Here is a 13878-nt window from a genome sequence, read left to right as displayed (position 1 = left end):
TAATCAGGGGGTTGGGGCGCTGCCGCCTGTCATGCACAGAGCAGGGCCCATCAGGTGGGTTGGGGCTCCATACCCTGTCACGCACAGAGCAGGGTCGATCAGGGGGTTGGGGAGCTCCCCCCTGTCACACACAGAGCAGGGCCCATCAGGGGGTTGGGGAGCTCCCCCCTGTCACGCACAGAGCAGGGCCCATCAGGGGGTTGGGGAGCTCCCCCCTGTCACGCACAGAGCAGGGCCCATCAGGGGGTTGGGGAGCTCCCCCTGTCACACACAGAGCAGGGCAGATCAGGGGGTTGGGGTGCTGCCCTCTATCACCCACAGAGCAGGGCCGATCAGGGGGTTGGGGCGCCTTCCCCTGTCATGAACAGAGCAGGGCTGATAGGGAGGTTGTGGCCCCGCCCCCTGTCACACACAGAGCTGCAGGGCGATCAGGGGGTTTGGGCTCTGCCCCCTGTCACGCTGATCCTGGTGCCGGGAGGCCTCGCAGCTCCACTGATCCCAGTGCTGGGAGGCATATTACCCTTTTACTATATAGAATAGAGGCCTGGTGCATGGGTGGGGGCTGGCTGGTTTGCCCTGAAGGGTGTCCTGGATCAGGGTGGGGGTCCCCACTGGGGTGCCTGGCCAGCCTGAATGAGGGGATGATGGCTGTTTTCAGGCTGGGACTGAAGCTCCCAACCACTCCTTTTTTTCTTTTTTTTTATTCTGGGCCAGCTTTAGCTCTGAGGCTCCAGCTCTTAGGCCTCTGCTCCTGAAAGCAGGTATCTGGTTTGTTTCGGTTCTATAATCGAAACTCTGTATCAACTCCAGTTCTGAGATCCCAGCCGGCTGAAAGCTGCTTTCTGGGGTTTTGTTTAGCGTCTATATTTGTTACAGTGTTTGAAACTGCAAGCTCAGAGGCCTGCAGCAGCAGGCGGGGAACGTTGGAGTCCTCCATCACTGAAGCAAGCAAGCCTCATGTTAGTTTCAAGCTGCCTGGCTGCCGGCCGCCATCTTGGCTGACAGTTAATTTGCATATCTCACTGATTAGCCAATGGGAAGGGTAGTGGTCGTACGCCAATTACCATGTTTCTCTTTTATTAGATAGGATTGTTCAGTTCCACTGCTAATATAATTCCTCTTTATCCTATCCTTTATTCAGGTAGAAAGTCAGAAGTGAGTCAACAGAAAAGCTACACAGTCATGGTCTTTAATTAATTCTGAATTTGAATATTGATGGAAAGCTGATGATAGTATATGAAAATGTTTCAGGAAAGTAAATTTTGCTATTTTCAGAAACTTTCTTCAAAAATCTGTAAGATTTGTTCTATTCTCTGTTGGTCTGATAAACTTTTGTGAGTAGTTGCTTTTTCTTAGTCAACTGAGTAAAGTAGTGAAATATTTTTGAAATCTCTCATTCTTTTTTTTATTACTTTCCCCTTCCAATCATTGGCCAGTATTTATCTTGAAAATGCAAAGGCTACTTGGCAATTAGGTGGACTTGGGAAGCTCTTTGTTTGCCATTTCGGCAGAATGATATGAACAAGTTTGATGTCATTTGATAAATATTCTGTTCTTAACCCTGGGACTAACCCTGCTCCTCATAGCTCTATGTTTACTGAAGAAAGTATTGCTATTTCACTTTCAACACAATCGCTAGGCCATTGAGGGCCACTATAAATACCTCTTTATCTAAAACATTTCACTGTATAGAAGTTAGTTAATTTCTCTCTGTGATGTATAACACTAAACCCTCTTGGTATCACAGTTATAATGAGGTCTACTTTGCTAAGAGAATATATCATAGTGAATCAATTCTGTTTAGAGTTTAAGTAAGGGCAACGGCATGGGTATGTTCATTTAAATAAAAGCAAGAACGAGCTTTTAGAAAGAGACCAAAGAAAGGAAAGGACCACTCAGAATGACAACGGTGAATTTATTTCCTCTGCGTTTCATGGGGACAGACAGTTATACAACTCTGCATGAAGCTCTTATCACTTCTGGAAGTGTCATTACTTTGCGTCAAAGTATTTGTCATTGTACCATGGAAATCAAGTCATTTGTTTGCATGAGGTGCTGATTAACTGTGACTTTATCGTTGCCATTAAACCTTATGAACAGGAAAACATCATAGAAAGAATAAATCTCTTATCAGATGTTGACACTGACAAATATCTTGAAGTCTGCACGAGGGTAACGCTGTAGTATTGTTTCTCTTAGAAAGGCACTGGAGTGTTCTCTCTAGAATACTTTCCTTATGGACTCATATTTGCCAAGTTTGATAAGTTATACAACTTGCAGTGTCTCATGTTTTAATCTTTGTTATGTCACATTCTTTGGAGGACAAGTAGACGTTAGATAATGATGTTAGCATGACTTTGTTTTTCTTCTAATTTTAGGAGAATTATAAGAAAAATTTTTCTGGAAATAAGAGTGAAACCATTATTCTTATAATACTTAACATTAGTTTAGTTTTAGCTAATTTTGAGTTTTATTAAACATTAGCCCAAATTAACAAAAAATGCCCCCTCGCTTAGTTTTTTTTTTTCTGACAATGATTTAACCAGTTTTTCAGAAACCCCAAATTTTTCAGAAATTCGACTATAATATTAAGATAGAACATAATTATAACAACATGCATACAGATGAAGAAAACATTTTTACCCATGATAGTTCACATTCCACTCAGTAATATAAAAGATAAACAACTCGGATGCTTACTTTTGTTCAAAAAATGATTCACAATGTCATCATAGAGGTCATTAATGTTTGCAAGCACCATTCCCTCCTCTGAAATAAGCGCTGTATGTTATCTTAACTAATCACAGGTTCTGTTTGTGAGTTAGCGTCCTATGTGCAAGTAACTACGTCCACTTGATCAGGATGAGTTGGAGTTGAAAAGTCTGAGAAAAAAATATTTAAAAGTTGTGACTCTAAATATTTAGCCAGAGCTAAGAATAGTATGAAAATTACTGGTTTGTGCTTTTTGCAAGAGGTATTTATTTTATTGACTATTTACCAATTATATATGTACCTTGGGAGTAATGATATGCAAAATCTTCCTTGCTTCATTATCAATGAATATTGATAGGTGACATGCTGTTAAAATAAAATGAAAATGTCTAAATGAGTATTCAGATCATTTTGTTTCCAGGCTTCTCTTTGAAGTGTGCTGTGGGTTTATTCTGTGATATCACAGAAGTGACAGTTTCTTTAATCGTGCACTAGTCACCAACGCATTGGACATGCCCCTCTTACAGTGACTAGATCTACATATCCCATGATTGCTGCTTAAATATCTCATGATTTTAAAGGGGGCGAGCCGTTTAAAATTCTTTAGTTCTGAAGCTCAGTGTAAGCCCATATGACCGGATTTTATGTACTTGTTCTAAATCCTATATTAGTTTTAAAATATTGGTGTCATGTTGCTCCCCCTAATCTGGTTACTGGTATCTCCTCCTCCCCTCCTTTTGTTCAATCAGAACTATAATAGTTGTTGTATTGTGGTGTTTCCTGCAGGCTGAGGAGTGGGAGTGTGATGAAGCGACCAAGAAGGCCTGCTACAGTAAGGGCAAATCAGAGGTAAGGAGAGCGCGGTCATGGCGGTCACCAGCTTTTTGAAGGATGGAACATAAAGCATGCTAATGTGAAGGCTATTCCTGATTATGGTGCCATGTGAAAAAGGCAAGCTTTGAAATATATGTGCAGTAAATTCTCCAGGTTTTAACATTCAGTGAGTTTCCAAAAGGGATTTAGAGCATAAGATCAGATCTAATTTGCACTCTCAGACATTAGACTAAGCAATGAAATTAATTGGTTATGATGTCATTTAGAATACTGTGGGCCTGGATTTTTTAAACAATATTTTTATTTCTCCCAGTTTTGCCTTACAGCTAACTCCAGAAAATGACTACATGATATTGAAAATAATGGCATCAAAAGTGATTTGAGAGTTCTTTATAATTTAGCTTAACCTATTTTAAAAATAAGCACAAGAAAATCTATACCCCAAGTTCCTAAGGGCAGAGTAGCTACGGCTCGAAGGCATGTCTTGAGCAGCGGTGCCCATGGCAGGGGTGCTCTCACACAGTTGGCTGCCTAGGAGAGGTTCCCACCGAAGTCTGTTTCTGAGAAAATGATGCTGGATCATCTTGAGGAAATGCTTCTGCCGCTGGGTCTTAGGCTATAGTAGGTCTCATTCTGTTAGGGATCACCTTCCTTTGTTGGAGCAAGGGCTGTCCAACCTCAGTCACACTTCGGGTCCAGAAAAAAGTCAGTCCTCAAGAGCAGCAAAGAGGGCTTGTTCTTTACCAAGTGTGGTCCCAGGGCAAACAGTGTAGCAAATGCAGAGATCGCTGGGAAAACTCGCTCATACCGGTGGTATGTGTAAGAGACTCTCTTGCACTTTATTTTATTCAGCTTCATTGCCTGCTTCTCTGTCTGAACTCAACCATCTTGATGGTTAGACATGGAGGTAAGTCTCAGCAAACTTTAGTCATCGTGTTTCTCAAAGCCGAATAAAGAGCTAGGAAGAGGGAAGAGGGGGAGGAAGGAAATACAGTCTTAGCCAGGGAAACCCTTGCAGACAAAGAAAAAGAAAGGCTATTTACCAAAAGATCTCCAACCTCACGGAATGCCTCTGAAATAAGTCATCGGACATACAGGAAGATTTAAAGGTAGCACCAGGTTACAAAAAAAATTAGAATGCTGTCTCTTAAAATACCTCTGAAAAGAAATAAGTTCATAATAAATGTATTTACCTCAATAACCTTATTGAGTCTGTATAGATTATGTACAAGCCTTTTGACAAAGTGCTTTCCAAATGGCTTTCTTTCTCCTCCCTGTGATATTTATGTCTTGATATGACAGGTGTATTGTTATACCTTTGCTCCTCACTCACCAGAGCACAGGGAGTTCTTCAAATAAGATCACCTGTGCTTGAGGAATGACATGTGAGGAATCAAATTTACCAGGGGCTGGGTTGGGAAAAAATCAGCTTTCTTTCATTCTACTAGTAAGATTCACTGATGGAAAACATCGGCCTTTCTTTCCATGGTGTAATGCCAACGTCCTCCCCTTTGCCTGGTGACATCCGGGCCTTCCAGGGCCCAGGGCACTGTCTGATGACCTCATTCTTCTCTTTTTCTTAATCCTCACTCTAGGATATGTTTTCCATTGATTTTAGAGAAAAGGAGGGATGGTGGGAAGGACAGAGAGGAAGAGAGAAACGTCGAAGTTAGAGAGAAACATTGATCAGTTGCCTCCTATACACGCCCTGACCAGGGGGATCAAACCTGAAACCTAGGTGTGTGGCCCTGACTGGGAATCGAACCTGCAACCTTTTGTTTTATGGGATGATGCTCCAACAAACTGAGCCACCCGGCCAGGGCTCTATTACTTTCTAGGAACAAGAAAGGGGGAAGAGGAGAGACCCAAGCTCAATGCCTGGGGCACAGATGGGGAGGCAGCAGGCAGCCCCACTTAAAAGCAGCAGCTTAGGCCAAGTGCCACCTGCCTAAGGGCTACCCCCTAAATTAGACACCCCAAATTTCCCCGTTCTGACAGTGCCGGGAGCCAAATCAGAAAACATTCTCTGAATCAATTTGACTAAAACCTAACAGCGGTTGAGGGGAGTGGAAGTCAGATTTTTCTCTGTAGCCATGAATTTAGAAATGAGAATTCAGTGTTTCATATCTTTGTATGGTAGTATTATGAAACCTGACACAGAATTACAGTTTCCCTGCCCCCCAAAGTAAAAAGAATAATGGACAACGTGACATCTCAAAAATGAGAAAAATGCCAGCCATTCTGACTGAAGAGGTCTTTTTCCTGCGCTAAGAAAAGCGGTCTGTGCTGCTCCACACAGTGGGTTTTCCCGCAGAACCAGGAATGTGGAGCGTGGCCCAGGCTGGGCCTGGGGGTGGCAGCCTGCGCCCACTCACTCCTGAGAGCCTTCCTCAGCGGCTGCAGAGCAGGGGAGAGGAAGATGACATGTGTTCTCCTCCCCTGGGATTGCTGGGACGGACATCGACAGAGGTTCATGTATAGTCCATCTCAGTGACAATTTAGGGAATCGGGGTCAAGAAAATGTTCCACATCTTTGCTTTGGGCCTGTTTAGAAGAGAAGCAAAGCACTGGGCCTGCTCATTCTTCCTGAGGTTTGCGTGCCATTTTATATACACAGCTTTCAGCTCACTTTGGAGAAAGGGGGTGACTCAGCTGCAATGGCTTAAACATTCTATGTATTAAAAGGGGGGGAGGGGAGAAATCTGTTTTTATGAATTCCAAGGCCTCTTATAATAAATTCTGTTGTATTTAGTTTCCTTTGAAAGACCATTATAGAAATCAGCTTTGAGAGCTATTTAAATGTCTTTTCCACAAATGTTATTTTAAACATAAATAGTCAATTCTCTGGTGATCTAACAAGAGTCCCTTGTCTGTTTGGCGTTATTATGTCTGAGCCAAAGCCCTTCCCACCATGACCTTTAGGAACTTGACAAAAGAAACACAACTGGTGATTAAGGGCATGAAAGAGCTGCTTTGTGTATATGTTGCACTTTTTATAATTTTCAAAAGTTTCTTGTTCATGATCTTATGTCAGTACTTTCAACACCAAGTTCCTAGAATTATTTTGCTAGTCAGTGGGAGAGTTTTGATTAGGATCTAGGGCTCTTTGTACTGTTCCCCTGCTCTACCCTTTGGTCCTGCTCCCGAGTTGTCAACTTGGGTAAGTAAAGAGTTAAACTCCACCTGAGCGAGCAAAGACACCATCCTGCCTGGGAATCTGGTGCCATCAGGGTTGAAACCTGACATTTTCACCTGAATTGCCAGTATTTGGAAAGCTAGGAGTTAATCAGTGCCTGTGGCAAACTACAGGCCTGCCTTTCTCCTAAATAATTGCTGCAAAAATTGAGGATTCCTTAGGTGAAATACTAACAACCTGTGCAGGTTACACATGCCAAATTTTGTTCTTTTTCATATCGAGCTTCCCAAACAAGTTTCCCATGGAGTTAACTTCTTTTAAAATAGTCGTATTATGTAAATATATAGTAATTACACTTCAATTTATTAATTCACTGTGTTATGTAACATAGTGTAATCTTAATAAAATCTGTGTGTATACATAGATATATATTTACAGATTAACATACTTAAATATCTCTATATGTATATCCAGGGGTGGGCAAAAAGTAGGTTTACAGTTGTTCGTATAGACAAAGACATGCAGGTTATGATTATTGCAATAGCTTTGTTAAGTCAAAAGAATGTCACAATGGCACAGTGCACTTAGGTACAATCTTATAAATGCTCAAATTGCAGACCTTCATCAATTACACCAGAAAAGAAGGGTAGCCTTTTTTCTGCCAAGGGCCATTTGGATATTTATAACATCATTCGCTTAAGATAATTCACTTCATATAAATATATGCTGCTATGAAAAAAAGCTCCTAGATTTATTGAATTTAGTCCCACCTGCGGTTGCCTTTGCAGGGCCAGACCAAATGATTCTGTAGGCCTTATAAGGCCTGAGGGCCAGATGTTCCCCAGCCCGATTTACACATTCTCGTAGTCTTTGAAAATCAGTAAACAAAGCTGAATTTCAATGACCTGCTTGTGTTAGCCCCACTGCCTCCTGAGGATGTTGAAGTCAGCCCTGCTCTTGCCAACCTCTGTATTTATATATACTTCTATAATTTGTATGCACATTTATATGTCGGAAATACACACATATATCTTTATATACATTGTGTATATATATTTATATCGATTGGATCATATTGTTTTCAACCATATGGTACTCCACCTGGTAATCATGACTTTGGTTGGTATACATTGGACCTAAAAGGCACATGCAATTACTCTGAATTGCTCCTTGGATGCTTGCTTTGGATGCTCACACAGGTAATGCCTCATTAAGAGACAGACACTGCTTTTAGTGGGAGCGCTGTGATTAACATAAAGGCTGTCAGGCTCCTGGCCTTCCCCCCTCCTCCCTAAAATTGATGGGTTTGGAGATGGGCTGGCTGTTGCTGAGGCATCTACCTTGTTTACAGTTAATCTTTCTACACGCTTACAGTCTTTCTTCAAGCAAAACATAACTGTTCGAAAGGAAAATGATGAAATGCTATAAGGCAAAACCAGTTAATTCATTAAGAAGATGATCCGACCTAAAACATGTATTTTCTCTTCTGGGGCCAGACCATATGTCCTTGAGACAGAATGAGCCTTGGCCAGTCTCGTCTAAAAGCTCTCAGTGAGTCAGCAACTATGCATCTCGGCTATCAATTCAAATAAAAATTGCATCGAAGTCAAGGACAGGTTGACCAGCTTGCAAGAATGCAGGCACACATGGGTCATTTTAATGCCCAAGTGGTATTATCAAAATGTAGATAGATGGCTCTCATTATCAACAACAGAAACCATGTGGTGGCAGGCTGCTAGTGGCCTTGGAAATGAGCACTATGACTTCTTGGAAAATCAGAAGTCATTAAATCCCCTTCAACCATTTTGAAGATGGGATAAAGGGAAAAAAGAATTCCTAGATGAGAAGAAAAATCAAAGACATTTAGATAAGCTGATTTGTAAGAGAAACCTGTAACAGAATCTCCTAAAGGGGCTTCTAATTATGTCTATACTTTTAAAAAAGGTGATTCTGTGCAGTCTAGCAAGTTCAGCTAATCCATATGAAGGCCACATTTGTAGCACAGCTTGACAAAGAGGTTTACCAGGAGATTTTCTATAGGCAAATTAGAGTCTAGGATTATCACCAGTAAGAGACTAATTATTACAAAGCCTGGGACACAGACCATTTTTCTTCAATCTTAATTTTGACTCTTCATTGCTAAAAACAAAAAAACAAGGAGTTATTATTTCAAATGTATTTCTTTATTTAAGATTCATATTAACTGATTCTAGAATCAGTCTGGGGGCAGTTTGTAAGTTAAACCAAAGAGAACTTCCAAGTGAGTAAGAATAGGAAGGGTCTGAGATAAGCTGAGCCAATCTTTTGGACAAATGAGTTGAGCTCTTGGCAGGAAGAAACAACATCTCAACTGCCTTCAAAAGTTTCTCTTGTAGGACATCGTGTTCCATCGGACCTTGCATCCTGGACTCATCTCGAACATGGTCCCATTTATCATAAGCAAGTCTGGGTTCCATAGGGCTGGGTCCTCCATCCTTTTAGAAAAGGATTGCACAGACCTTCCTGTCTGACCATCCTGGTGCCTGGAATTGACCTTCTTCCTTGCTGCATACTCACTGAGCAGGGTTAGCTCATCATGGGCACATGACCCTCCTCAGATAGCAGAGCCGCCCATTGTATCCTCACATGATTCTGATGACCAGAATAGGCTTTACAAAAAACAAACAAACAAAAAACCTCTGTGTTAATTGAAATAATATTATTTTCTCCTTCATTTACTTTTTTCAAGATTAAAAAAAAATTACCAGTTGGATTTGCCCTTCCTCCCTGGCGCAAAGCTACATCCTGGTTATGACAACCCCTAACCATCTTTCTAATTCTTTCTCAAGTTGTGATGGGCCTTCAGAATGTTAAGGACCTACAGTCCTATTTTCACTTTGTCTTTTTTGGGGGGAGATTAAGATAAACACCACCTGTGTTATCTTCATTGTTTGCCTTCCCATAATTGATTTGAGGCGCTTGCTTCCTCTTCACCAAGTCTATAGCATTCAGCCTTGAGATCCCATCTTTTCAATCTGAATGATTCTCTTGGAATATCTTACCCCTGACCTTCTTTATGATTAACAGGGACAGCCTCTAGCACATTTCTATCTTGAGTCAGTCTCTTGCTTCAAAAAAAGAAACAGCATCTTGACTCATTCTTGAAAAACTTCTAAAAGCAGCAGCAGAAAACAAACAAAATCCCCACCTCTCTCCTCTGTGCAATTCTCTAGCCCATTCTTTATTCTGGTGGCATTTTTGTATCTGTTTTATCTGCTAATGTGTCAAGCCCTCTTGGCCCTGTGTTCTCCAAGGTCTTTTTGGACTCCCCCTCAGACAAGCTTAGGCTTTTGTGTTTTCCTCCTCATCTTTGCAACTCTGTGCCCCTCTGTTACCTGAGGTGGGAGCCCCATCTCCTATGCTCAGGAATGGATGATGATAAGGTTCTTTGAAATCTTGTTTTTTTTCTTTCTCTATAGAACTTTCTTGCTCTCTCCCTAGTTATACAGACAAAACCAAACACACCTCCCCATCTGGTGCACCTTTCTCACTTACCCAACTTACTGTCTACTGTTTACACTCATTTCTTAATTGTTCTGATAGTTACCTTAGCTCTTTTTTTCTGTGCTTTTCTTTCTTCAGTTGAAGTGTCTTCAAGTTGGCACCTCATGATAATTTGTCACTTTTATTGCTAGTACTAGTATTAAGAGATTTATCTACTCTTGATATTTCACTTTACACTTAGAAAGCAAATTCAAATAGCTTAGCTCTTTTCATCCTCACAGCCAGCCCACAAAGCAGACTGAGTTGTGACAGATTAACATTTCATGGAGCCTGGGTTGCCACTTGGTTGAAGGAGCATTGCTATGCCATTTAGTCTAGATCTCCCTGACTTGGGACAATGTGTGGTTTAAGTCATTTTTTTGGGTCCAGCTGGTTGGTCAGTGCCCACATCCTGTTGATTGCCTGGATCCAGGCTTTGCCTTTTCACACCTCCTGCATGAGTCAGGCATGGGATGAGGAGGGACTGAATTATGGAAGTGGTTTCCCTTCCTTTCTCTGAATTGCAGTCTCCCTACCTCCAGGTTAGCTTCCACACTGATTCCCCAGTGGCCTAATTGATCACAAGCATCGGATCAGGTCAGCACTTCATGCAGTAACAACATATCATGAGTCCCTTCAGAATCAGAATAAATGTAAACTCGTCAGCCGGGCACACCTGGCCTGTGTCTGGCTCCCCTGCTTGTGTTCCCTCTTCTATACACAATGAAAGCACCATGATTTCTCTAGCCAGTGTGCCTTGGCACAGGCTGTTCCCCTGCCTGGAGTGGGTTTTCCTTTCTTTGCTCAGTAAAACCCTGCAAGTGTTAGATAGTACCATTTCCAGGGAGCTTCAGTAAATTTTACTCTTCCTTTGAAATTTGTGTTAAGTGTCACCTCCTCTGGGAAGCCCTTCCATACCTCTTTCTTTCCCCTCTCCTCTGGAATTAGGAATATGCTGTTCTTATGTGGACAACTCTACAGTAATTGTTGTTGCCCTCAATTTTAATTTTTCTCTTAAGAGCCTAGATTGTGACCTTCAGCACAGTGCCCCCTAAAGAGTATCTGATCAGTAAATGCTTGCTCAGGTCCATGCACTCCTATGACCATGCACCAGATTTTCTGTGAATACTTTGCAACTGCAAGAAATATTCAGCTCTGGGTCACCCCTCAACATAGGCTTTCCTACCATATGTTTGAGACATCCTTCTTTTCTTAGTTATATTTTTATTTGTCCATCAAAGAATCAAGAATGACAATAGAATCTTGCTATGTATGTAACCCACCTTGAGAACTTAATGTAAACCTTGTTCCAATTTGTATGCAGAGTTTTTCATGTGGCCTTCACCTTGGAGAAGCATGCACATGTATTTTAAAAGTCCTGGGATTTTAATTGAATACTAGAGGCCCAGTACACAAATTCATGCATGGGTAGGATTGGCCAGCCTGACCTGATGGGAGCCAATCGGGGGCAGGGCTGGAAAGGGGGAGGCGCCATGGGCAGTTAGCTGGCTGGCCAGCCCTGCCCCCAGTTGTGGTGGGGGAGGCCAATTGGGCCCTGATCGAGCTGGTTTGCCACTGCAGTGCACGTCATCCAGTCATTCCGGTCATTCCGGTGTTCCGGTCGCTTGACTTTTATATACATAGATAGTATCTCCCATTGAACAAGCATGTGGATAGTCATATTATTTAATAGTGCTGAGGCCTTGTTAATGAATTTCTTGTGATATTTTTATTTCTTAGGATGAATGTCAGAACTACATCCGGGTGCTTTTAGTAGCCGGCGACTGGTTATTTACCTGTGGGACCCATGCATTCACACCCGTCTGCAGCAATCGCACGGTACGGCTTCATGTTGAGACTTGACAAAACTTATACCAGGAAAATGCAAACCTTCTATTAAAGCACGGGTGTATTTTTTGCATTTCTGTTCTCCAATGAGTTGCTCTTTAATTCAGAAAACCTCTTTTGTCAAATTGAATGCATATTTGATGTATTGATTTACTCCTAATCACAACTCTCAATTATATAAAGAACTGGAAATAACCATAGCTTTTATAATTAAATTTAAATAGATTTTGAAACTATTTCTACCAGCTTTTTCACCACCAGTGACTCTAAACATTAATCATAAATATGTTCTTTTTCCTTACTCTGCTTTACTCTAGAGATACTACTAAATATTGATATGGCCTTAAACTACAATCTGAATGAACAAAGATATCACAAATTGGAAAAGAAACATGACAAAAAATTAAAGCAAGGAAACAAACCACTGGAACTCTAGGCAAAGTAGTTATAACCAATGCTTTTTCTTTCAAGCTGTGATTACTGACAGGGATTTTCAGAGTCCCGCATCTTTTGCCAGGAGAGCAGCAGGGTTATCAAAGCAAACCTGTCATCTTCCCAATGCGAGATATTCATTTGATCTTCCTCAGGGAACATAATGGAGAACTATCATCAGGTTAATTTCCTGGTTGCACAACTTCTCGCAAAACCATAATGTATCATCAGCTTCATTATTTTTGAGTTAACATCCAGTTATTGTAAAAAAAAAGAAGATGATGGTGATTTGAAGTGATTCTCACAGAGATCCCTGGGTGCCATGGCCTGTTATAAGAGCCCTATGTGCACTCACTCATTTAATCCTCACATCTACCCACTGTGGTGGTTATCCTTTGTCTCCCCTTTTATAAAAGGAGATCCTCAGGCAGAAAGACTTTGAATAACTTAACGGGGCTACAAGGCTACCCATAGAGCAGGCAGTGGTTCTGAGTGTCCCCCACCCCATCTGCATTCTTGCCTCTCAGGAAAGAGTGAGGGAACAAGTGGACCCAAGATTCCCTTACCACCCAAAGAGCTTTTCTCACTCAGTGATTGACAGGCTGGATCTGCCCCCCCCCCCCCCCCCCCCGCCCAGATGACAGCAAGACTTGGAGTTCTCTCTAAAAACTCAATGAAGTTTGGAAATTTTGGCATGTTGCTATAAATATCCATACATCCTTACCTATGAACACATTTTGGGCTATTCATAATATGCAGATACACTATATTGATAAAATTGTACCTAATTTTTATTGTGGTTTATATTTCTGTAAGTATTGAAACCTATGTCTTTATTCAAGTAGAAAGAATATCAGTGCCCCATGCATTATGAATAGAAGCCACATACAACAATCTTCAGATTTTGGGAGCACTCACTCACATGAGGTTCTGTTACTCTGTTGGGATGATGAGAAAGATTGATTCGTGCACATTTAAACCATGCCCACAGCACTCAGTTTCATCAAGGGCAGAGCGTGAAAGTTGGTTGTGTCTTGTCCTGAGCCCCAGAAAGCTTGATTCACATTCTTCCTAGCGGTACAGGCATTAACAGTATTAAAGGGCTCACCCAGGGTAATCGGTTTCTCTCACCCACAGTTGAGTAACCTGACCGAGATCCATGATGTGATCAGCGGCATGGCCCGCTGTCCCTACAGCCCCCAGCACAATTCCACGGCTCTCCTCACGGCCAGCGGGGAGCTATATGCTGCTACAGCCATGGATTTCCCCGGACGCGATCCTGCCATTTACCGAAGTCTGGGCCTCTTGCCTCCTCTACGTACGGCCCAGTACAACTCCAAGTGGCTTAATGGTAAGTCCTACAGTCACTCCTGTTTCCCATCTCATGTGTCTGT

General features: G+C 41.9%; 1 protein-coding gene across 1 annotated transcript in view; it reads left to right on the top strand.

Annotated features, from left to right (window-relative positions):
- Positions 1-13878, top strand: part of SEMA5A (semaphorin 5A) — a gene marked incomplete at its 5' end in the record, with an annotated part of 244625 nt that overhangs the window by 117881 nt on the left and 112866 nt on the right. The window contains 3 exons of the mRNA XM_081089965.1: positions 3499-3561; positions 11945-12043; positions 13622-13835. Coding sequence (XP_080946091.1) covers positions 3499-3561; positions 11945-12043; positions 13622-13835 — 376 coding nt within the window. The remainder of the gene's footprint in view (positions 1-3498; positions 3562-11944; positions 12044-13621; positions 13836-13878) is intronic.

The sequence above is a fragment of the Myotis nattereri genome (genome assembly GCF_964212035.1).
Source record: "Myotis nattereri genome assembly, chromosome: 4".
NCBI lineage: Eukaryota > Metazoa > Chordata > Mammalia > Chiroptera > Vespertilionidae > Myotis > Myotis nattereri.
The sequence above is the reverse complement of the archived record's forward strand: the minus strand, read 5'-3'. Positions and strand labels throughout refer to the sequence as shown.